This window comes from Neoarius graeffei, chromosome 18 (assembly GCF_027579695.1).
Source record: "Neoarius graeffei isolate fNeoGra1 chromosome 18, fNeoGra1.pri, whole genome shotgun sequence".
NCBI lineage: Eukaryota > Metazoa > Chordata > Actinopteri > Siluriformes > Ariidae > Neoarius > Neoarius graeffei.
In genome coordinates this window covers 19,802,285-19,828,084 of record NC_083586.1, presented here as the reverse complement: position 1 = coordinate 19,828,084, position 25,800 = coordinate 19,802,285, and the positions used below count along the sequence as shown (strand labels likewise).

At 41.2% G+C, this 25,800-nt stretch overlaps 1 protein-coding gene across 4 annotated transcripts; it reads left to right on the top strand.

Moving 5' to 3' along the window:
* Positions 1-83: 83 nt before the first annotated feature.
* On the top strand, positions 84-25,184 carry LOC132865981 (interferon-induced protein 44-like). 4 transcript variants are annotated; one of them, XM_060898510.1, is made up of 8 exons: positions 84-162; positions 407-485; positions 1,304-1,337; positions 5,214-5,412; positions 13,180-13,329; positions 13,526-13,697; positions 22,823-22,923; positions 23,109-25,184. In XM_060898510.1, exons 2-8 carry the CDS (start codon positions 449-451, stop codon positions 23,274-23,276), a joined length of 861 nt encoding a protein of 286 aa, XP_060754493.1. In that variant the 5' UTR covers positions 84-162; positions 407-448; the 3' UTR covers positions 23,277-25,184. The 4 variants fall into 4 exon arrangements, with proteins under 4 accessions (XP_060754493.1, XP_060754494.1, XP_060754492.1 ...); XM_060898511.1 differs by having other exon boundaries at positions 87-183; positions 5,217-5,412; XM_060898509.1 differs by having other exon boundaries at positions 87-183.
* Positions 25,185-25,800: the final 616 nt, after the last annotated feature.

Sequence of the window (25,800 nt, the reverse complement as noted above, 5' to 3'; positions counted from 1 at the left end):
GAATTTGAAAGTAATTTCTTCTGCAACAAATTCATTGTGCAACAAATCTAGTACATCATGATAATGGTGTGTTTGTGTGTGAGAGAGAAGAAGATAAAGGAAGGGGAGGGCTGGCTGTGAAGTGAAAGTGAAAGCACAGAATTCTTCAGTATTTTTGTGAAGGTTAGTCTGCGTTCTTATTTGGTAAGTACCATTTTATTTTTGCTCTATCAAGGAGAAAATTAAGTGCCCCACACCTTGTCTTCATATAATGTCTATTCTGATACAAAATACTTCTCAAAGTAACGTCTTTTATGATTAAGAACAGGACATACTGTATGTTAAGTCATGCTGGGTGTCACCCACATGATCCACTACACCATGTTGGATTTATGTTACTGGTTTAAAATTGTGTTGATGTACTTAGGCTGTGAAGAAGATCAGCTTCAACGGAAGACAATCGACCAAAATGGGTTTAAAGAAATCAAAACCAGCACCTCTAAAAGGTTAGATAACTTTGTTGGAATAATTTAACAGAGATACACTGAAATAAACTTAGCTCTTTGTATTAAGCTGTTAAATTACTGTAAATTTGTGTGCAGTCTTAACAAGAAAGTTGCTGAAACAGAAAACTAAAACATAACACTAGGGGTGCAAAGTAATGGCACGATCTGTATCTGTTTAGCACTGCAAAAATTCTGGAAGTGAATCCTCCCATTAGATCACTGAAAAAAGCTTGAAAGCACTGAAAAGAACCTCAGGCCTACAGAAAAAAAAATATTGCAACAGCAAATAATAACTCTTTAACCTGTACAGTCTTGGTCTCATCAAGATGCCCTGTGGAACTTTCTGATAAGTTTTCTCGCTGATAGCTTCTTGGCTTCTCAGTCATATGTTTTAAAACAGCCATGTTTCCAAATTAGCTAGCTATTGACACATTATTGTTGATATCAGTTTTTGTTTGGATCTTCCTGCAATATTTTCGAATGAGTTTAGTTGGTTTGATTTCCCAAATGAAAAACATGTTAGTAGGCTACAAGCTAGAAGTCTAATTTGAATGACAGTAACCCTGACCAAGTCATTATTAAGTAGAACTTCACGTTGATGAACATGATCTTTCTTTATTCTGTGAACTTTATACTTGTTTATGGGAGATGCGAGGAAACCCATACAGACACAGGGGAAATATGTGAAACACCACACAGATATTAACCCAAGCTCAGGGTCAAACTTTAGAGCTGTCAGGATGCAACATTGCACTCTGCAACAGGGGACACTAACAAGGGTCCTTATATTGAATTCTGTCTTATCTTTTTATTTGTAGACTTTGAGGAACCATGGAGAAATGTGGACTGGGAGTAAGTAATTGATTTTAGTAATGCTTTTTTTTTTTTTTTTAAATCAGGTTTTGTGGAGGAAAATCTGCATTGTTTGTAAGAATATTTACAACAGTAACAAATAAATAAAAAAGTTGTGATTGTGTACATCAAACTTGTTGGTGTAAACCCCTAGATTAGTAACATATATAACAGTTGTTCCACGAAATCGAGTTGTACATAAGCTGACAGCCGACAAGGCATGCAACACTGAGTTGGCTAAGCCATGTACGACAAGATTGAGTGGAATAACTGTTTTATTCTATCCACATTCACTGGATTTTGAGAAGCAGAGCATTTTTATTTTTTGCAAATTTGATGAATAAAAACTTTAAACAAAACATACAACAATATAATTTCCGCTTAGAACGTAAACAAACCGGTGAAATGACAGTAGTAATTTGTGAAAAATGCAAAAAATAATCATTCTTGAAAAATAAAAAAAGATACATTCTTACCAAGGGCAGCATGGTGGTGTAGTGGTTAGCGCTGTCGCCTCACAGCAAGAAGGTCCGGGTTCGAGCCCCGTGGCCAGCGAGGGCCCTTCTGTGTGGAGTTTGTATGTTCTCCTCATGTCTGCGTGAGTTTCCTCCGGGTGCTCCGGTTTCCCCCACAGTCCAAAGACATAAAGGTTAGGTTAACTGGTGACTCTAAATTGACTGTAGGTGTGAACGGGTGTCTATGTGTCAGCCCTGTGATGACCTGGCGACTTGTCCAGGGTGTACCCTGCCTTTGGTCAGCTGGGATAGGCTCCAGCTTGCCTGCAACCCTGTAGAACAAGATAAAGTGGCTAGAGATAATGAGATGAGACATTCTTACCATAAAATACTTTTATTCCATATTTTGTTGGGGTTTTGTTTTTGAGTAGGGTTTTTATTTTGTTCTCTGTTGGTTCAGTAACATGGTCCACCATTTTGTTTTTCTCAACTCATGGTATATGAGTTGATATCCTAGTAGTAGAGTAGCCAATCAGAGCATATGATTGCTCATATCCAGTGAACGTGGAGATAGATAGATAGATAGATAGATAGATAGATAGATAGATAGATAGATAGATAGATAGATAGATAGATAGATAGAATTACACACACGTACATACATACACACTCACTGGCCACTTTATTAGATCCACCCACACACCTGCTGTTTTTTCCTGTTTCCAACACATCAACTTTGAAAATTGACTTCTCTCTTGCTGCCTAGTATATCCCTGAAAGATGCAATTGTGACAACATAATCAGTGTAATTCACTTTACCTGTCAGCGTTTTTTATTTTATGGCTAGTAGGTGTGTGTGTGTGTGTGTGTGTGTGTGTTATTATATATATCCCTGGGAGGCCAAGAGTTTATGAGAAAGCCATCATGTGATGCCATGACATGGCCTGGTGTCATGTCACCCTTACTGTAGAATGGCAGATGTCCTGTTTAAAATAGTGAACTCTGAATGGACTGTTCAAAGACTGTTTTAACCAGATAACAGCTTGATGTTACTTGTACATCTCAAACAAACAGAATATCTTGAAAAGTATTTTTTCATAATTTAACTAAAAAACAAACTTTCAATTATTCTATATTCATTACATGTAAAGTGAAATATTTCAAGCCTTTTTTTGTTTTTATTTTGATGATTATGCCTTATAGCTCATGAAAAACAGAAATCCAGTATATCAGATTATTAGAATATTTCCCAAGAACAATCAAAAAAGGATTTACAATACAGAAATGTCCAACTTCTGAAAAAGTGATTTGGCTGGCCAGTCAAGCACAGTAATATCATGGCCAGCAAACCATTTGGTAGTAGTTTTGGCACAGTGGGCAGGTGGAAAAGGAAATAAGCACTTCCATAAAGCTTGTTATCAGATGGAAGCATGAAGTGTTCCAAAATCTGTTACATGCTGCATTGACTCTGGACTTGATAAAACACAGTGGATCATCACCAGCAAATGACATCCCAAATCATTACAGCCTGCGGAAACTTCACACTGGACTTCAAACACCTTAGATTCTGTGCCTCTCTAGTCTTCCTCCAGACTCTAGGTCCTTGATTTCTGAATGAAATGCAAAATTTACTTTCATCTGAAAAGAGGACTTTGGACCACTGAGCAAGAGTCTGTCAGTCAGGTGAGGTATTCTGTCACTAAGGCAAAGTATACTGGGATGCAGGTTAATGGGAGTGGAGACAGATGTATTTGCAGAAGAGAGTCTTTATTATAAAAGAAACAGTAAACAGGCATACAATCCAAATGGTAGGCTGCAATCGTAACTGAAGAACAGGCAAAGGATCGGGTGAGGTTAACAGGTTAAACAAGGCTAGACAATATCAGAATTAATAACACAGAACAGGAATCAGGAAACCAGGAAAACTACAAGATAACAAGGCTGAGTAATGTGTGACTAGCAACACAGTACTTCGTGAAGTGAATGATTATTGAGCATCCTTATATAAGGACTGTGCTTATATAAGGATTGTGCCTAAATCCGAGGCAGGTGTCAGTCATTAGCAATGTGTGCTGTTCAGGGTGTGCATGAGAGTCAGTTCGTTGTACACGCTGTCCAGAGCATACATGGGAGAAAGTCTGTTGTGTGCACCAACGCGTGCGGGTGTGACAGTCCAGTTCTTTCTCTCCTTAGCCCAGGTAAGAAGCTTCTGACATCGTCTCTGGTTCAGGGGTGGCTTGATATTAGGAATGCAACAGTTGTAGCCACTTTCCTGAAGACGTCTGTGTGTGGTGGCTCTTGATGCACTGACACCAGCCTCAGGCCACTCCTTGTGAAGCTCTCCTAAGTTCTTGCATCAACTTTTCTTGACAGTCCACTCAAGGCTGCAGTCATCTCTGTTGCTTGTGCACCTTTTCCAGCCAGCCTTTTCAACAATGACCTTCTGTGACTTACCCTCCTTTTGGAGAGTGTTGATGATTGTCTTCTGGACAACTGTCAAGTTAGCAGTAATCTCCATGATTGTGGTTGCATGTACTGAACTAAACCTAGAGATACATGATATTTATACTGTTTTACCCAAACTCGAAATGAAATACTCTAAACTTTTGAGATTTTTTTTTTTTAATTTGTGCTGTAGGCCATCATTATCAAAATTAAAACAGAAAAATGCTGGAAACATTTTAGTTGACATGTAAATTTTCACTATCTTAAATAACATGGAAAATATTGAACCTCTTCACAATATTCTAATTGTTTGAGATGCGCTAGTATAATAAGTACAAAATAATTTTGATTTGTTTTATACTTTTCTTGGAAAATGTATAAGGCCATACATATTATTTCATAGTGTTAATGTCTTCATTACTATTATAAACTGGTAAAAAATAGAAAAATGAGTATGATGTACAAACATTTGACTGGTTGTGGATATAATTTCATCTTTTAATTAATATAAATTACCTCAAAGGCTCATCTCATCTCATTATCTCTAGCCACTTTATCCTGTTCTACAGGGTCACAGGCAAGCTGGAGCCTATCCCAGCTGACTACGGGCGAAAGGCGGGGTACACCCTGGACAAGTCGCCAGGTCATCACAGGACTGACACATAGACACAGACAACCATTCACACTCACATTCACACCTACGGTCAATTTAGAGTCACCAGTTAACCTAACCTGCATGTCTTTGGACTGTGGGGGAAACCGGAGCACCCGGAGGAGATCCACGCAGACATGGGGAGAACATGCAAACTCCACACAGAAAGGCCCCCGCTGGCCATGGGGCTCGAACCCGGACCTTCTTGCTGTGAGGCGACAGCAGTAACCACTACACCACCGTGCCGCCCCCCTCAAAGGCTCTCTGAAAGTTATATTTTGCTTGTATTTCATTTTAAACTGTCAACTGATTTGCCCTAAACAGCAGAAAAGAACACTTGAAATCTGAGTTACGTCAATTCCAGTTGAATCATCCAGAAATCAGCCATTTTAGAATACTGCTTCATGGACCTGTCGGAGCTGGGAAATCCTGCTTTATAAACTCTGTGATGAGCGTATTCAAAGGAAAAATTGTCATGAAGGCACAGGAAGAGTCATCTGCAGGAAAGAGCTGCACAAAATCAGTAAGACCTGTTATACTTCTTCTTCTGGCCGCTCCCAATTAGGTGTCGCCACAGCAGATCTTTCGTCTCCATTGCTCCCTGTCTTCTGCATCCTTCTCTACCACACCTGCCACTTTCATGTCCTCTCTCACCACATCCATGTATCTCCTCTTTGGCCTTCCTCGTTTTTGTTTGCCTGGCAGCTCCATCCTCAACATTCTCCTTCCAGCATGCTCTGCATCTCTTCTCAGGATGTGCCCATACCATCTCAGTCTCATCTCTCTTAGCTTAATTCCCAAGCTCTCCACATGTGCTGTCCCTCTGATGTGCTCGTTCCTTATACTGTCCAATCTTGTCACTCCCATCACAAACCTGAACATCCTCAACTCCGCCACCTCCAACTTTGCCTCCTGTCTCTTCATTAAGGGTACGGTCTCCAATCCATACATCACAGCTGGACTTACCTTTCACTTTTGCTGGAACTTTCCGATCACAAATGACTCCCGAAATCTTTTTCCAACTGCTCCACCCTGCCTGCATTCTCTTTCTCACTGCACTATCGCAGCCCCCATTTTCCTGCACAGTTGACCCCAGGTACTTGAATTCACCAACTTTTTTTACGTCTACTCCTTGCATCTTCACCACTCTCATACCCATTCTCATTGATGTTCATGTATTCTGTTTTGCTGCTGCTCACTTTCATTCCTCTTCATTCCAATCCATACCTCCATCTCTCCGAACCCAACTCAACCTCCTTTCTACTTTCACCACATATCACAATATCATCCGCAAACATCATGCTCCATGGTGACTCTTGCCTCACTTCGTCTGTCAAGCTATCCATCACTATGGCAAACAAGAAAGGACTCAAAGCAGATCCTTGATGGAGTCCCACCTTCACCTTGAACCATTCAGTTGTTCCAACTGCACACCTCACTGCTGTTTCACTGTTCTCATACATGTCTTGCACCACTCTAATATACTTCTCATTCACTCCACTCTTTCTCATACAATACCATAACTCATCTCTTGGCACTCTATCGTATGCCTTCTCCAGGTCTACTAACACACAATGTAGCTTTCTCTGGCCTTATCTGTACTTCTCCATTAACAATCTTAAAGCAAAAATTGCATCCAACGTGCTCTTCCTTGGCATAAACCCATACTGCTGTTCACAGATTGCTACCTCTCTTCTCAATCTCGCCTCCAATACCCTTTCCCATAACTTCATGGTGTGGCTCATCAATTTTATTCCTCTGTAATTACTGCAGCTCTGTACATCTCCCTTATTCTTGCATATTGGGACTAGCACACTCTCCATTCATTTGGCATTTTCTCATTCTCTAGGATCGTATTAAACAATCTCATTAGGAACTCCACAGCCATCTCACCCAAACATCTCTCAATCGGGACACCATCTGGTGTGACTGCTTTCCCATTCTTCATTCTTTTCATGGCTGCCCTGACCTCATCCTTACTAACCAACTCTACTTCCTGATTTTCTGTCTCCAATGAATCTGACCTTTTCTCTCTTGGATTCTCCTCATTTAATAAATCCTCAAAGTACTCTTTCCACCTTCTTAATACACTCTCTTTGTTTGTCAGCACATTTCCATTTACATCTTTCATCACTCTTACCTGCTGTACATCCCTCGCTTCCCTGTTTCTCTGCCTAGCTAGTCTGTACAGGTATTTCTCTCCTTCTTTGGTCTCCAGTCTTTCATACAACTCCTGGTATGCATCTGCTTTTGCCACCACTCTTTTTGCCTTCTGTCTCATCTCTCTGTATAACTGCCTGCTTTCCTCGTCTCTCTGATCATCCCAGTTCTTCTTTGCTAGCCTCTTCTCTTTTATAATTTCCTGCACTTCTTTGTTCCACCACCATGTCTCCTTGTCTTCCTTCCTCCTTCCCAATGACCACCCTAGCACCTTTCTTGCTGCCTCTCTTACTAGTACAGCAGTAGTATTCCAATCTTCTGGCAGACTTCCATGACCACTCAATGCTTGTCTCATTTCTTCCCTAAACTCCTTCTGATGTTCTCCCTCTTTTAGTTTCCACCACTTAATCTTCAGCTCCACTATTTCACGCTTCCTCTTTTTCACTTTCAAGCTCATCCTGCACACGACCACTTGATGTTGTCTAGCTACACTCTCCCCTGCCATCACTTTACAGTCTCCAATCTCCTTCAGGTTACCCCTTCTGCAGAGTATGTAGTCCACCTGTGTAGATCTTCCTCCACTCTTAAACGTCACCCTGTGCTGCTCTTTCTTCTCGAAGTATGTATTGACTATTGCCAAATTCATCCTCCTTGAAAAATCAACCACCATTTGCCCTTCCACATTTCTCTCTCTTACACCATATATGCCCATCATGTCCTCATCTCCTCTGTTTCCCTCACCAACATGTCCATTGAAATCTGTTCCTATCAGCACGTGCTCCTCCCTCAGTATACTTTCTACCACTTCATCCATCTTTTTCCAGAAAGACTCTCTCTCTTCATTCTCACATCCAACCTGTGGGGTGTACGCACACACAACATTGATTACTACTCCTTGAATCTCCAACTTCATGCCAATCACTCTATCTGACACCCTCTTCACATCAATCACACTGTTGACCAACTATCCCCTCAAAACAATACCAACACCATTTCTCTTTCCATCAACTCCATAATAAAACAACTTGCATCCATCTCCAATGTTCTTGGCCTTGCTTCCTTTCCACCTCATCTCCTGCACACACAAAATGTCCAACTTCCTTCTTTCCATCATACCTGCTAACTCTCTCACTTTGCCAGTCAATGTTCCCACATTCAGTGTTCCTACCCTCAATTCTAAGCTCCTTCTCTTCCATCTTTCACGCTCTCTCCTAACACACCTCCCCCCTCTCTTTCTCCTTCTCCATTTTTGGCACAACAGTAGCACACTTTCCACCGACACCCTGTTGACCAACAGTACCGGAGGCGGTTGTTGTTAACCCGGGCCCCGACCGATCCGGTATGGTATTTCTCTTTTCATTCCGCATGTTAGATTTGGTGCAGTTTTACACTGGATGCCCTTCCTGATGCAATCCTCTCCAATTTATCCGGGCTTGGGACTGGTGCCAAGAGTACGCTTATGCACCCCCAGTGGCTGGATTAGTATTCTGGAATAATGAGGAGAATGACAAAGAAAATCTATCGTTCAAGTCTCAAATGCTGAGGCCATGCCCCAAATTGTCAGGGATTGATAGTAGATAGATGTAATGCAGAAGTAGTTTTATTAAGAAAAGCGTGACAATCAGGTAAGCAATCCAATTCTGCAGGCAAGATCATAAAGGTTAAACAAGCACAGAGTCAGGCGAGGCACAGAGTATACTAGGCACAGGCAAAATGGAAACAAGGAACAGGGATTGAAAAACCAGGAGACCAAATACGAAAACATGGCTCGGTAAAGTGTCACAAGGAACTCAATACTTTGCACTGAACATGCATTTTCAGTGTCTTTATATAGGCAAGCTGATGCGCCTTAATCATGTGCAGATGAGCCTTGTTAACAGTGAGCGTGCGAGAGTTTCCCTGGTGTACGCGCAGTCCAGAGTGCGCCAGAGAGACCTTCTGGTGTGCACACCAAAGCGCATGGGGCTGACAGACCCCCCCCCCCAAAGAGCTCCCTCTGGCAGCAAAAATCCATCCTTCCTCACCTCGGGGATGAGGTCCTGATGCTGGAAGCCATGCCATCTGCGCATCACTCTGAGCTGACGTGGCACCGGATACTCGGCTCAGGTGGGGGCTTGGGCTCAGGCTCAGGACAGGACTTGGACTCTGGACTAAAAGTGGGCTTGAGCTCTGGAGATGACTTGGACTCTGGCATGGGCTCAAGCTTTGAATATGGCTTGGACTCTGGACTGGACTTGGGCTCGAGCTCTGAACATGGCTTGGACTCTGGACTGGACTTGGGCTCGAGCTCTGAACATGGCTTGGACTCTGGCATGAGCTTGAGCTCTGAACTGGACTCAGGCTCAAGCTCTGAACATGACTTGGACTCTGGTGTGGGCTCGAGCTCTGAACATGGCTTGGACTCTGGACTGGACTCAGGCATGGGCTGGAGCTCTGGACTGGACCTTGGACTGGATGTGAGCTCGAGCTCTGGACCTGACTTGGACTCTGCACTGGACTCAGGCATGGGCTCGAGCTCTGTTTGTGCATCATTCTGGTCCTGGTCAGGACTTAGCGATGGGACGACAACAGCTTCATAGCCAGGCAGCGGCTGGGTGACGACATCTTCATAGCTGAGCGGCAGCAAGATGATGATGTCTTCATAGCCAGCTGAGGCAGAGGCCACTCTGTCATCCTCTGGCACTGGTTGTGGAATTTCCTCAGGTTCTGGCATGCGCTCTTGTGCTGGAGCTGGCACTGGCTCTGACTCTGGCACTAGCACTGGCACTGGAGCTGACACTGTCACTGTCACTGGCTCTGACTCTGGTGCTGGTGCTGGCACTGGCTCTGGAGCTGACACTGGCACTGGCTCAGGTTCAGGCACTGGCTTTTGCTCTGGCTCTGGTTCAGGCTTGTGCTCTGGTTCAGGTGCTGGCTCTGACTCCTGCACAAGCTCTGGTTCTGGTGCTGGCTCTTACGCAGGCTCTGGCTCTTGCACTGATTCTGGTTCTAGCTCTGGTTCAGGTACTGGCACTGATGCAGGCTCCAGCTCTTGCACTGGTTCTGGTTCTATCCCTGGTTCTGGTTCAGGTGCTGGCTCTGGGATTGACTGTGGATCAGGCTGTGGGACTGGTTCTTGAACGATGGCTTCTAGGAGGGACTCTGGAACAACGGCCTCCTCTGCTGCTGTGTCGACCTCAGACGGGGTAGTCCCCTCCCAAAATATTTCATGGGGGTCGTCCTTTTCTAATGATTCATAGATGAACCAGAGCATGTCTAGAAAAGTCTGTGAGCTCCAAAGACAAGGTTGCTCTACTTGGATCAGGTACTCCACCCATCAGCATGCTCATCCAGAAATCAAAGTGAACATAAAGCTTACTTAGATAAGTTCTGGTGGCTTGGGTTCTTCTAGGTTTGCATAGAAAATATCACATTGCAGACTGAATCCCCGAGGATGATCTATTCCCTCATAAGGTGCCGGGGGGCTCATTCCAAAATGCCGCTGGAAATAAAAGGCTAAGGGCTGAGACATGGAAATCCGGAAGCGGCGTGGAATGGCGTACTGGAAGAATTCTGCTACATCCATTGTTTGGCAAAGTATTCTGGCAGGGAATGGTAGTAGACAGGTGTAAGTGCAGAAATAGTTTTGTTGAGAAAAGTGTGACAATCAGGCAAACAATCCAATTCACCAGACAAGATCATAAATGTTAAACAAGCACAGGGTCAGGTGAGGCACAAACAGAGTATACTAGACACAGACAAAATGAAAACAAGGAACAGGGATTGGAAAACCAGGAGCCCAAATATGAAAACACAGCTTGATAAAGTGTCACAAGGTACTCAATACTTTGCACTGAACATGTGTTTTCAGTGTCTTTATACAGGCACACTGATGGACCTTAATCGTGTGCAGGTGAGCCTTGTTAATGGCGCGCATGCGAGAGTCCGCTTGGCGCACACGCAGTCCGGAGCGTGCCCAAGAGTCCTTCTGGTGTGCATGCCAAAGCACGTGGGGCTGACACAAATATCATACCACCATAGTATATTAGCACTGTGTCATAATCATTGACATGTTTTTATGAGTTTTACTCAAAATATTTGGATCAGTATATTTGCTGAAGGCATATCAGTTCCTGACTTTTCAAACACCACTTTATTATCAAAAAGAAAGTATTTTTGCAACCAGAGAATGTCCACAAACATCAAATCAGTTTTAATTTATTTTGTTAAAGGGACATACCATACACTTTCAATTATTTTATATTATTCCCAAAATGCATTTGTAAAGTTTCTGAGGTTGTTTATTAAAACAAACAAACAAACAAACAAACAAACAAACAAAGCCTTGGTTCTTTTTTCTCAATGCTGTTTTAGCATGGTATGAAAAGCCTATAGGATACAACAGGCAGATTTTGCAGCTGTGCATTTAAATATTAAATATGTAATTTGCTTTCTTCTGATTGGCTAATATCTTTAAAGGAGAACTCTAACATCCACACCCATAGAATTGTTTTGCTACAGTCTTCACGTTGTTATTTTTATGATAACATCCAGATGTTTGTGCACATGTGAAACAAATATTCCAGAATATATTGACATATAATACAATATTTACATAGCTTGTGCACCTCATCACATCCCTAACATTTATCTAGGAGTATGATTCTACTTGGGCTGCAAGAAGTTCTGAATTCAAATCCCAGATGAGCACCCCAATATTGATGTCAGTTGAGGGTATGAAGGACATGGGGTGAATGAGGAGACTAGGGAAAACACAAAGGACTCCTACAACAGATTTCCTTCAAATAATTGTATTCACAGCAATGATATAATAAATAATACATTTACCATATGACAAGCCACCAAGGCAACACCCAGGCCATTTCTGCAGGGGTAAGTAAATGGCAAAATAATAAACAAAACCCACCACTAAGCTCAATCCCAAAATGTACAAATCCATAAACAAAGCAAAACAAAAACAACAAAAATATAATTTACTTCCCTGTCTCCCTACCTAATCCAAAAGCAGGAGAAAAATCCACGATAACTTACATCTTTCCAGCCAGGGTAACAAACATCCAAACAAGACTTTTCAACATATTATGACCAAATTCATCTCTCAAACAATTTAGGTAACAACTTTTACATAAAGGAATATTGCCCAGACCAATATACAAACAAGTCTGGCACATGGCATGCAACATGGAGTTAAGGTTGATGAGAAGTTTCCTTTATATACCCCCTCCAGCACTACCAAAATGGAACCTGTTCCAACTAAGAACAGGAAGGAGAAACACACACACACACACACACACACGTCAATGCAGGACATCCATAAACTAATGGAGGGGATAAAGTAACCCTGTACTAGTAAGCTACCTTGCCAAGTTAACCTGAACTAGCAACAGCTAACTGCCTGAAGTGGTGAAAAAGAAGCCTTTGTAACATTACGAGAGCTCATCTCAGTGCATGGTGTCTAACAAATTTACCAAAATCACACAACAGGGAGTTGCTTCTTATTCTAAACCACATATGTCAAACTACATGTTTTATCAAATTTAGCAGCATGGAAAGAATGTTAATGTTAGCTGACTGAGTAATGTTACCTGAAGGCTTTGCCTATGCGAGCAAACTAAGGTTCAGTTCAAAAGGAGAAATCTATAACAATATACAATAGAGCTTTTAATATTTGATTTTTTAAATTTATTTATTTATTTATTTCAAATTTTAAACATTTTACTTGTGGTTAGTGGACTGGCAATTGACTCCAACAGAACTGGTACAGCTCCATTTCTTGATTGAGATTGCTATGGGTGATCATATGTTAATGGAGGTTGGTATCATAAAAAATGAGAGGAGATTCTATGTAAGAAGCATGCACTTTTGTTATTGACCTATTCTCTCTGCCTGTTTTCTGTCTATTGCTGGACTGAGAAGACTGGGAATTTAACAGTTCACTCTGAAAGGCCCAGTACATCCCAAAATCACATCAACATATTTCAAAAACAACAAGGAAAAATGGTTTTCCATGGCATGTCCCATTTAAGAAAATTCTAAAAATATTATGATGTGATTACCCTTAGTTGGATCTCAGACTACAGTATGTCATTATTCATCAGCCTTTTATTACACTTTGGTTTTCTTTTCACAGTACAAAACCTACAAAATCACTGATGCAAATTCTCAGACTTTGCCATTTGTCCTCAATGACGTTATGGGTCTGGAAAATCATGAGGAAGATGGAGTTGATCCTCATGATATTATTCATGCACTGCATGGCCATGTAAAAGAAGACTATAAGGTAGAAAAAGAATGAACATATTTTAATTCCAGTTAATTGTTAATATGTGCTTTACAATGTTTACACAGACCAGATCATTGGCAGAAAATATAAAACACATAAAAAATGTATTTTATACAACTACAGACATCAAGAAAAGATGCAATATTTTATACTCTCCAGTATATCCTTTCATTTTTCTTTTCTTTGTCCTCAGTTTAATCCTGCTTCTCCACTGAGTCATGCAGACCCAGACTTCATAAATGACCCCAATCCAAATGACAAAGTGCACTGTTTGGTGAGTGTAGTGCCTGCAGATAGCATCACCCTAATGCCAAATGAGGTCATTCAGAAGATGAAAAATGTCAGGAAGGAAGCACTCAGCTTGGGTGAGTGACTAAAAGATGCAATATATAATAATGTTGCATGAATTACCTTATTATATTGGTTGTTTTATATTTGTTGATTTGCATGTAACATTTAGTATTCATTTTTGTACATTCATTTGTAGATGAATTTGTAGATGTTTTATTAATAATGTGTTTGAATTAAGGGCTATTTAGGAATGGTCAACTTTCATTCATTCATTCATTCATGAAGTAATGTCCCCGTTTAGTTGCAATGAAAATCCTCTGGTGACACTGGCACTAAACTAAATAAGTTAAGCAAAGGTTTTATTTATTTATTTATTTATTGGTAGTCTGTGAAAAACCCAAAATAGTGTGAAAAATCCCAAACAGTTTTACTGATGCTACATTCCATCCATGTCTTGGGAATGGTCTTGACAGATCATGTTGGGTACAAAGCCAGCACATAAAGAGTTTTCCCAAGCCAACACCCTTTTTTTTCCTTCTAACCTTAAAACCTTATATAAAACAGTTAGTTCTGGTCCACTAATTTGATCAGTAGAGCAGCATTCCAAGAGTGCTGATATTTCCCATAACAACACTGGGATATTTCATTGTGTGTATCACTCCACTCATGTGCGTCCTTTATGTAAAATTCCACTTACTAGTTTGAAATAGTCTTGAAATCATTAGCAGACATACAGTTTCAATCAGAGACAGCATATCAAATGCTGAAACTGATACATTTTATGTGTTTTTGAAAAATATATGCTCAGGAATGTCTCTCAGAGCAATTTCTAAACAGCTGCAGATGCTAAGATCATCAGTTCAACAACTGTATACACAACCCCAATTCCAAAAAAGTTGGGATGCTGTGTAAACTGTAAATAAAAATAGAATGTGATAATTTGCAAATCATGGAAACCCTATATTTCATTGAAAATAGTACAAAGACAGCATATCAAATGTTGAAACTGATACATTTTATGTTTTTTTGAAAAATATATGCTCATTTTAAATTTGATGTCAGTAACACGCTTCAAAAAAGTTGGGACAGGGCATGTTTACCACTGTTGCATCACCTCTACTTTTAACAACACTCTGTAAATGTTTGGAAACTGAGGAGACCAACTGCTGTAGCTTTGAAAGAGAAATGTTGTCCCATTCTTGCCTGATATACAATTTTAGTTGCTCAACAGTTCGGGGTCTCCTTTGTTGTATTTCAGGCTTCATAATGCGCCACGTTTTAAATGAGAGCCAGGTCTGGACTGCAGGCAGGCCAGTTTAGCACCCAGACTCTTTTACTACGGAGCCATGCAGTTTTAATATGTGCAGAAAGCAGTTTGGCGTTGTCTTGCTGAAAGAAGAAAGGCCTTCCCTGAAAAAGATTTTGTCTGTATGGCAGTATATTGCTCTGAAACATGTATTTATCATTCAGCATCACTGATCCCTTCCCAGATGTACAAGCTACCCATGTCATGTGCACTAATGCACCCTCATACCATCACAGATGCTGGCGTTTGAATTGTGCACTGATAACAAGCCAGATGGTCCCTCTCCTCTTTAGCCTAGAGGACATGATGCCAATGATTTCTGAAAAATTTTTAAAATTTTTATTCATCAGACACCGGGACAATTTTCCACTTTGTCTCAGTCCACCGTAAAAGAGCTCAAGCCCTGAGAAGGTGAAGGTCAACAGTATGAGTTTACCATTGTCACAGACTGAGAGGCTGCTGTCCAAGAAAGAAGCTCCTGCTCCAAAATCAACACCTTCAAGGTCAACAGTATGAGTTTACCATTGTCACAGACTGAGAGGCTGCTGTCCAAGAAAGAAGCTCCTGCTCCAAAATCAACACCTTCAAGGTTGACTAAAGTTTGGAGGTGACCACATGGACAAAGAAAAAAAAACTTCTGGAGGAAAATTTTATGGTCAGACAAGACTGACTGTTTGTTCCACAATGACCATACCGTAAGTACAAGGAAGCATGATGGTGGTAGCATCATGCTCTGGGGCTGTTTTGCTGCCAGTGGAACTAGTGCATTGCTCATAGTGGATTCTGCCAGAAGCTTTTTGATGGCTACCAAAAGTATCTGATGAAGATGAAACTTGCTAAGGGACATTTAGCCAAATATTAGGTGTGCTATATGTAAATTCTTGACCCGGTATGCATCATTTTGACCCAGTGTTGATTTAAGAAAAAATAAATAAATTGAAAATTGTGCACCAAACTCTTGGGTTTTTTTCTCCGATTAAAGATGTATGTTGTACAATCAATCTGCCACAGAAAAAGAACAGCTCAGAGGTCGCTGAAAGCCCAATATTGCCATTACATTCATGTCCCTGTGTGCAAACTTCTGACTTCAACTGCAGCAAATGATATTTTTCAGGAATATAACTTTTGATTTAAATATGTACTGTAATCTCATAAAATGAAAATGAAAAGGAAGAAGGGACACCAGTTTAACCTGAAGCACCTTTAATGTGAATGTGCAAATGAATGTGAGCTACCGAGTCAGCATGCTATAAAATGATTGTGGCTTCTTCAGGATCTATTTCCACTAGTAGAGCAAAAATAACAGAACTTTGACCATATTGTGTCCAAAATATCACATATTTATATATCAACAGGGTTCCTACACTTGCTAGAAGCAAGTGTCAGTGACTGTGCAAGTTCGTGGCTGCCTTCAAGCATGGCCGCCACAGACTACAACTCCCAAGCATCACACCGCCCTCCCTCTCCTGGGCACTGATTGGGATTACACCTGTTCCTTATTCCAACAACCTATATAAGCATGCCAAACACTCCAGCTCATTGCGAAGTATCATTCTGCAGACCTGATCATACTAAGCTATTGTTGTTTCGGCCTGATTCTTTGTGTTTCTGAACCCCTGCTACATTATTCTCTCAAACCTGAGACTGTTATTTACCTCTGACATCCTCTGACTGACCCCTAGCATGAACTTGACTCTGATTCTCGTCTCAAGATTTGGATTTGTTTACCAGCTTGCGACACACCCGTTCCCCCCTGCATTTGCGTCCATAAGTGCCTGTACCCTGACAGCAAGCAAGTAATTGCTGATATTATATTCTTTCATAGGTCCAAAATTTCTAGTGGCTCCCTGTGGCATGGTACTGTAGCTCATACAAATAAATTAAAACCAAACCCAGACAAGTTAAATGCACAGCATTTTATTCAAGCTGCAATACTAAAACAATGCAGTGTTAGTCTGTTCCTGCCATGTAAATTTGAAAAACTAAACTGATCCCTTCTACCCGTAATCATAACAGGAGGGAGGTTAATGTACAACTCATCAAAAGAAAAGGGAACAGCAAGTAAGCATGGTGGAAAGATCAGGGACATGGTTTTACTGATCAAATTCACTGATATTTCATGATATCCTTGTTGAAACCTACTTTGTTTCTTACTCTTTCATTTGACAGTCGCCATTTTGTATGTGCCTTTGAGAAGTCACATGAGGTGTCGATAGTAGCAATCACTTTCACCGGTGTCCACCATTATCAACACCCAGTGGATTTAAGTCACATTTACAACTGTTATGGATTGATCTTTGTATAACATTGTTGAAGTAGATAAAGTACTTAAAAAAAGTGCTGTGATTTATATATTTTTTTCTGACTCATAACAGAATGGAATGCTTATAGAGTATTTGGAATCCTATTGCTATAAATAGAATTAGACCAGAATTAAATTCCTAGCATATTAAAAAAATTACATGCTTGAACTATTCATATTTTTCTATTCCATTCAGAATGTTTTTTTTTTTTTGCAGTTTGTTGTAAATCTCTACCACATATTACAATATCAGTAGACATTTTATATTTTGGTTCAAGGAATGACACGTGACCTTTGACCTGGATTTTCATGTGTTTACAATGTCAGTTGCCTGTTGACATTTATTAGTAAACTACAAAACTTGAAATTAATACAAACAACAGTGAATGATTAACAAAATGTGATCTACAAAAATACTTAGAAAGTGGAACAAAAAGATTTTCTGATTCGGGTTAAACATTATCAGTTCATTTGTTGACAAACATTAGAATTACTTCCTCATTTACAGTATGTAAGCACCAACATTAATATATTTATATAAAAGATATTTTGTCCTAAATATAAGTCTATGTAAAACAAATTTGAAATAAAAACTATGTTTTGTTAACTTAATACCACAAAACGATTATTATTATTATTATTATTATTATTATTATTATTATTATTATTTTTAAATAAATAATCATCTGGGTGTCAATAATTGTGGAACGGTGTCAATAACTGTGTCCAAAGATGTCAATACTTGTGGAACGGTGTCATGTGATCTGATACGCAAAGTAATCAGGAATCAACTCTTTTTCTTTTTTTTTTCCAGTGGAAGTTTGAGTAATTATTCATGCACAATTTATGGATTGAAAATCTTTTCTACTTTTGTGATGGCCAAAAGATCATTAAGGTGTCGATAATTGTAGCCGCTGCTCTATATTGTAGGCAGCAATTTTCAGTTTTCTTTGGTAGTTTGTATAAACATCATAAATGTCTAAAAGGCTTTGATGAAAATGTATGTTTTCACAGACTTTCCCCATAGATTAAGGAAGCGTATTGCTTCCACTCCAGAAAAAGAAAAACAGATCAGTGTCATGTTATAACGTTAAAAGTTTGTTATAGCAAGATGTTTTTCATGTCTGAACAAGATATTTTCACATTATACAAACTTATCACGTACTGTCAAGGAAGGGTTGGAGACAGATATAAGTGTAGAAGCGTTTTAATTACTGAAAGTGACACTGGGCAAACAATCCAAATCGGCGAGCATAAATCATAAACGGAAAAGAACTAAAAGGTCAGGCGAGGCACAAATAGATTATCCAAGGCACAGATGAAAGCATAATCAGAAAACAGGAATCAGGAAATCAGGAGATCAATACAGGAAAATAAGGCTCGGTAATGTGTGCGTAAAGTAGCACAATACTTCGCACTGAGCGCGTGTTTTCAGAGTCTTTATGTAGGTGTGCTGATACACCTTAATCCTGTGCAGGTGTGCATAGTTAATGGCACGCGCCCAAGAGTCTGACTGATGTATGCGCCAAGGCATGCAGGTGTGACACGTACAACTTATGTTGTTGTAATGTGATAAGTTAATAATACAAACTTATCACCTTTTAATTCAAGACCACCACCATAGTGCCCCTCCCAAAGAAAAACAATATAACATGCCTGAATGACTATCGCCCAATTGCACTCACTTCAGTTGTAATGAAGTGTTTTGAGAGGATAGTCATGTCATCCATCAAAAAGGGCATCCCAGACACAATAGACCCCCTTCAATTTGCATATCGTCAGAACTGTTCAACTGATGATGCCGTCAATGCAGCCATCCACACAGCCTTGTCACACCTGGAACACAGGGACACCCATGTTCGAATGCTGTTTGTGGACTACAGTTCAGCCTTCAACACTGTCATCCCCAGCAGACTGACAGAGAAGCTCTCCACCCTTGGACTGACATCCTCCCTCTGCTGCTGGGTCCTGGACTTTCTCACAAACAGACCCCAGGCTGTCAGAGTCAGTACCAGAACATCCAGCACCAAGACAGTGAGCACAGGGACCCCCCAAGGCTGTGTGCTCAGTCCACTCCTGTACACCCTCTTCACCCCCACCCAGAGTAACACTTCCATCATCAAGTTCGCTGACGACACCACTGTCATTGGGCTGATCACCGGTGGAGATGAGAGAGCCTACAGGGAGGAGGTGGCTCAGCTGGTCTCCTGGTGCCAGGAAAAAACCTCTCCTTGAATGCTGAGAAGACCAAGGAGATGATTATTGACCCGAGGAAGAGGAGGAGAGACCAGCACGCCTCGCTGCACATCAACGGGACAAAGGTGGAGAGGGTGAAAACATTTAAATTCCTTGGAACTTACATCAGTGAGGATCTCACCTGGACACACAACACACAGCAGACCATCAAGAAGGCTCAACAGAGACTCTTCTTCCTGAGGAAGCTGAGGAAATTTGGACTGTCCACCAAACTCCTCAGCAACTTCTACAGGTGCACAGTGGAGAGTGTCCTGACAAATTCCATCGCTGTGTGGTACGGGAACTGCACAACTCAGGACAGAAAGGCTCTCCAGCGTGTCATTAAAATGGCACAGTTCATCTGTGGAGCTGTCCTCCCCCCACTACAGGACATTTACAACACCCGGGTCACAAAAAGGGCACAGAGCATCATCAGGGACCAAACACACCCACAACACAGACTATTCACGCTCCTACCATCTGGCAGACGCTACAGGAGTGTGAAAGCAAGGACTACTAGACTGAGCCCATGTTTACATTAGACTGTATCAGCGGATCATCAGATTAACGTTTTTTAAATGATTAGTGTGCACACAGCAACACCAGTACACGATTTGTGTGCACACAGCAATACCAATACACGGATACGCTCGGCTCCGCAGGCATCCTGCGCTCCAAATCACTCCGCCCTGAACAGCAAGTGCCCTCTGGAGGGTGCGCACTCTGGCCTTGCGCAGCTCACAGAGCACGCGAGTGAAGTGAACAAGCTGTGATTCGGGACTGAGCCGCTGTGTGTGTGATCTCAGCGCATATCACTTACCACTTGCAAGTGGAAGGATGGCAAGCCTAAAGACAATCATAACTACACAATGGGCAGTATTTGCATCAGTATTTGCAGTATTTTCATACTTTTATACTCTTTAATGAAAGGTGATACAAGGCAGAAGTCCGCGCCGTTTTTCAGCAGTCGCGTCACATGACCAATGCCAGCGAATCAGGAAGGTGGATGTCACAGTGACGTTGTCCAATGAGACGCCAGCTAGAGCTCAGCACAGCGTATCCGCGTATTCTGAATGTTTACACAGCACCGGAGCTGACACGATCTGGATTGAATACGTGGACGCTGGCGGATTCCCGTTTCCCGGCGTTTCCAGGCGGTTTAATGTAAACGGACAGTGCATCCGCGAAGAAAACGAGACAGATACGGTCTAATGTAAACGTAGCCTCACAAACAGTTTTTACCCCCAGGCCATCAGGCTTTTGAACCACGGATTATAAATCACCATCTACCTCTATATTTCCATCAGGCTTTTGAACCACGGATTATAATCACCATCTACCTCTATATTTCCATCAGGCTTTGAACCACGGATTATATTAGCAATTTTGCACAAGTCATTGCACAGTATATCTACCTATGTTTGCACATTGTTTGTTTGCCTCTCCTTTTTTTTTAAATGTTATCTTCATTTTTCATTCTACTTTTATATTTTGCATTCCATATGCACTTTATATTTTATATTTCATATTTTATATATATATTTCTTTTTATATTGGTAAGCATAGTTTGGTCGGGCAGTTGCAAAATAAGAATTTCATTACCCAATAATAAACCGCTGTGTCTGTTATTGTGTATATGACAAATAAACATCTTGAATCTTAATAAGGAGCTTTTGTTATTATAAGAATTACTATTTAGCTTGTAATTATGTGATAAAATTGTTATAACGGGCGGCACTGTGGTGTAGTGGTTAGCGCTGTCGCCTCACAGCAAGAAGGTCCTGGGTTCGAGCCCTGGGGCCGGCAAGGGCCTTTCTGTGTGGAGTTTGCATGTTCTCCCCGTGTCCGCGTGGGTTTCCTCCGGGTGCTCCGGTTTCCCCCACAGTCCAAAGACATGCAGGTTAGGTTAACTGGTGACTCTAAATTGACCGTAGGTGTGAGTGTGAATGGTTGTCTGTGTCTATGTGTCAGCCCTGTGATGACCTGGCGACTTGTCCAGGGTGTACCCCGCCTTTCGCCCGTAGTCAGCTGGGATAGGCTCCAGCTTGCCTGCGACCCTGTAGAAGGATAAAGCGGCTAGAGATAATGAGATGAGATGAGATGAAATTGTTATAACATGAAACATTTGTATGAGTTTGTCTGAAAAAATAACAAATATCTTGTGATAACGTGAAAATATCTTGTTATAATGTGGAAAAAAAAAACATATCACAATAGTTTTTAGGTTATAACCTGATGCTCATTCATTTTTCTTTTTCTGGCATGGTAGCAATACACTGCCATCATGAAGTGGCTTAAAAGAATATATTTTATTTTACCATTCAATAATATTCTGGGCGGCACGGTGGTGTAGTGGTTAGCGCTGTCGCCTCACAGCAAGAAGGTCCTGGGTTCGAGCCCCGGGGCCGGCGAGGGCCTTTCTGTGTGGAGTCTGCATGTTCTCCCCGTGTCCGCGTGGGTTTCCTCCGGGTGCTCCGGTTTCCCCCACAGTCCAAAGACATGCAGGTTAGGTTAACTGGTGACTCTAAATTGAGCATAGGTGTGAATGTGAGTGTGAATGGTTGTCTGTGTCTATGTGTCAGCCCTGTGATGACCTGGCGACTTGTCCAGGGTGTACCCCGCCTTTCGCCCATAGTCAGCTGGGATAGGCTCCAGCTTGCCTGCGACCCTGTAGAAGGATAAAGCGGCTAGAGATAATGAGATGAGATGAGATAATATTCTGATGGTCACAGCAAAGTCATATGTCTGAAATAGTTCCTTCCTATTTGAAATATATTTTAAGTACATTTCAGACATATGATGTAGAAGCAAGAAGGACTAGACTGATTGATGGAGACATCTGTGTCCACAGCACTGGCTGACTAATGAATAACAATTCTTATTGTTTTTCTGTGCTTTTTTTATTATTATAATTTTGTAAATCTTCAATTTTACTATAAAAACTAGAGAGCTGTGCAGGTCTGAGCTCAGCCTTTGTCTGATTGGGAGATGGAAGCTACGGTACATAAATAGAAAAAATAGCCCGCTCAGAAATACGTCGACACCAGGATTTGAATTGACATTGCAAACTCTGTTTCTTTCCGGAACCGCTCCAGTCACAGATTACATCGCGAACTGAGGTTATGTAACATGGCACTTACATAGTCAGTATGCAGTGGTGCCACACCGCAACTGTGGAATTAGTACCTGAGCCTGGCACACCAATTACATTCACGCTCAAACTTGGTTAAACATACACAGAGACAGGTGACTCTATAGGCTTCAGCCAAAGTCTGAGCCAATGACACAGAATAACAGAAAAATGCCTTTATTTATATTTAACTGGTTTGTTTTTTTTAATTATCTGTGTATGCCAGGCATCCCTCATGTAGTTCTGATGACGAAGATAGATGCTCTTTGCCCACTGGCTAAGAAGGATCTAACCGAGGTTTACAAAAGCAAGAAAATCAAAGATACGGTTTGTTGAACCTACATTTGATATCCATCTTACAGACATTGTCCTATTATGTGCCTCATTTTTTCTAATAATTAATACAAATTTGCTCCTGCTTCTAGCTTTCATGTGCAAATTACAATCCACTTTTTCTGTACAGTTTTTGTGAAGTATTTTTCCATGACGACTTATATTCTCTGTATGTCTAGATGGAGAAATGCAGCCACAGACTTGGTCCACCAGTGAAATGCATCTTCCCAGTGAGCAACTATTATGAGGAATGTGAACCAAATAATGCAAAAGATGTACTTATTCTGTTGGCATTTAAGGCGATTGCTGAATTTATTAAAGATTACATTGAAGATTATAACATCTGAGTTATCTGCGAAAGCATCCATTTGAAAAAGGGATTACAACCTAGTTCATTTTTATCATGAAATTTATGTAAGTCAAATATTAAATATGAGCATCAGTGACCAACTAATGGTATGTTTTATTAAAAATACACTTTCTGCTCTTTACACACTCATTCCTAATTAATCTTTCTGAATCAGCCAAATTAAATCTCTGCTGTGTAGCAGTTACTACAAACATTGGGCTATATTCAGAGGCCACTTAACTTGAGACCAAAGGTTACATCAACATTTCCGCAGAAAGAGTTTGTTGTAGCCAGAGTCGGGTTATGCAGCTGGAAAAGTTGATTTTCTGGATTATTTAAATTACCTTTGTGTAGTTCATGCCCTCTGAGGGTTTCATATGAGGTAAGCTTTCGCATCAATAGCATCTAGACCGCTGCCTTTAATAAAATGAGGCTAACAGCATCCATCTGTTATCCATAACCACTTATCCTGTGCTGGGTCGCGGGCAAGCTGGAGCCTATCCCAGCTGACTATGCGCAAGAGGCAGGGTACACCCTGGACAAGTCACCAAATCATCACAGGGCTGACACAGTGAGACAAACAACAATTCACATTCACACCTACAATCAATTTAGTCACCAATTAGCCTAACCTGCATGTCTTTGAACTGTGGAGGAAACCAGAACACCCCCACGCAAACATGGGGAGAACATGCAAACTCCACATAGAAAGGCCCTCATTGGCCACTGGGCTCGAACCCAAAACCTTCTTGCAAATTTTATAGAATTTTTATAGATTTTTTTTCTATAGAAATCTATAGAAAATTTTACCAAGGGAAGACTGCCATGTTATCTTTTTTTGGACTCATTAACTACTGCCATCAGTACATTCCAGACTGTTCTCATCATGACAAGATCTTGAGAAAGTCCTGTCTCAAAGAGCAACCCAATGACATTGTATGATCCTCTGAAATGATGCACTCATTTTGTTATCTGTATTATCATCGGCTATCACATCAGCTCCAGCACTGGTTCTACCTGATTCCAGTCTGCCATTCCACCTGTATGTCTTGGAGGATGGAGTGACTGTGGTAGGGGTCCTGGCCCAAGAGCATGGTGGACATTATCATCCTGTCACTTATTTATCAAAGATGCTGGACTCTGTGGTCCAAGATATGCCTGCATATGTGTGCTGTTGCAGCCTCTGCTCTCATGGTGACTGACACTGAAAAACTGGCACTGTCTCACTCTCTGATTTTACATGCATCATATCAGGTATGCTTGATGGTAAATAATTTGTATGACTGCTCAGCAGCATTCTTGATTATGAGTCTATTCTGTGTGCCACTCAAAACTTGTCTATTATGCCTGTCATGTCAGCTAATTCCCCAGCTCTTTTGTTACACCACCTGATGTTATCCTGCAGATCCAACCCAGATCCAGCATGGTTGGAAGATGACTGTCTAGCAGAAATTACCTCCACCTCAGTGCTTAGGTCTGATGTGTCTCAGACTCCCTTTGAGCATGGTGTGCACGTTTGTTGATGGCTCTTGTTCAAAAGAGTGGCATGGTAGTGTAGTGGTTAGCACTGTTGCCTCACAGCAAGAAGGTTCTGGGTTCGAGCCCAGCAGTTGATGGGGGGGCCTGTCTGTGTGGAGTTTGCATGTTCTCCCCATGCCTGCATGGATTTCCTCCAGGTGCTCCAGTTTCCCCCACAGTTCAAAGACATCTGGTTAGGTTAACATGAGATGGCCTTGGGCTGAAGTGCCCTTGAGCAAGGCACCTAACCCCCAACTGCTCCCCAGACACTGTAACATGGCTGTCCACTGCTCTGGGTATGTGTGTGTGTGTGCTCATTGCTGGTTCAGATGGATTTCACTGTGCTTAAGTGTATGTGTGATAAATAAAGTTCTTCTTCAAAATACAATGATTTAGATTTTCTTTGTGGGTATTCTGTTTGTTCTACTGATTCCCATTATGCCTCTGAGGTAGCTCATGATTTTCTGAAAATTTGACACTCATGCGGCTTTAAGCCCACGAAGGGTAACCTATATTGCATGCCTCTCTTGGCACAGATCTTTTGGAAGCATGTTCCTTGCCTAAACAGTTGTCCATCATTGAAAGCAAAGGTCATGACTCTGGTGACTCAACTCAGGCCAGTGGGAACTGCTTAGCAGACCAAGCTGCTAAGTGGGCAGCCAAAGAGGGCAAACCTTGCCCAAATGTTTCTGAATTACCCATTTATTCAATTATTTCTCATTTTTATTTAGACAGCTTTTCTGCAGACTCAGGCTACTGAAGCTGACGTGACCTTCTACTGTCCATCCCTTGTGAAATTAGAATGACTCCCAATTTGACATCCAAACTGTTTCTTTTTGAGGTAATAATGGGCAGACCATTCCCAACCCCTTAGACCAAAAGTAACCTTGGTGTTTCATTTACAGGTGATTTGAATGTGACTGTCAGTGATTACTTAAGCTTTGATTGAAAACTTGAACACTGCACATAGTCATGTCTCTGCGTCTGTCCCTCTGCTTGCAGAA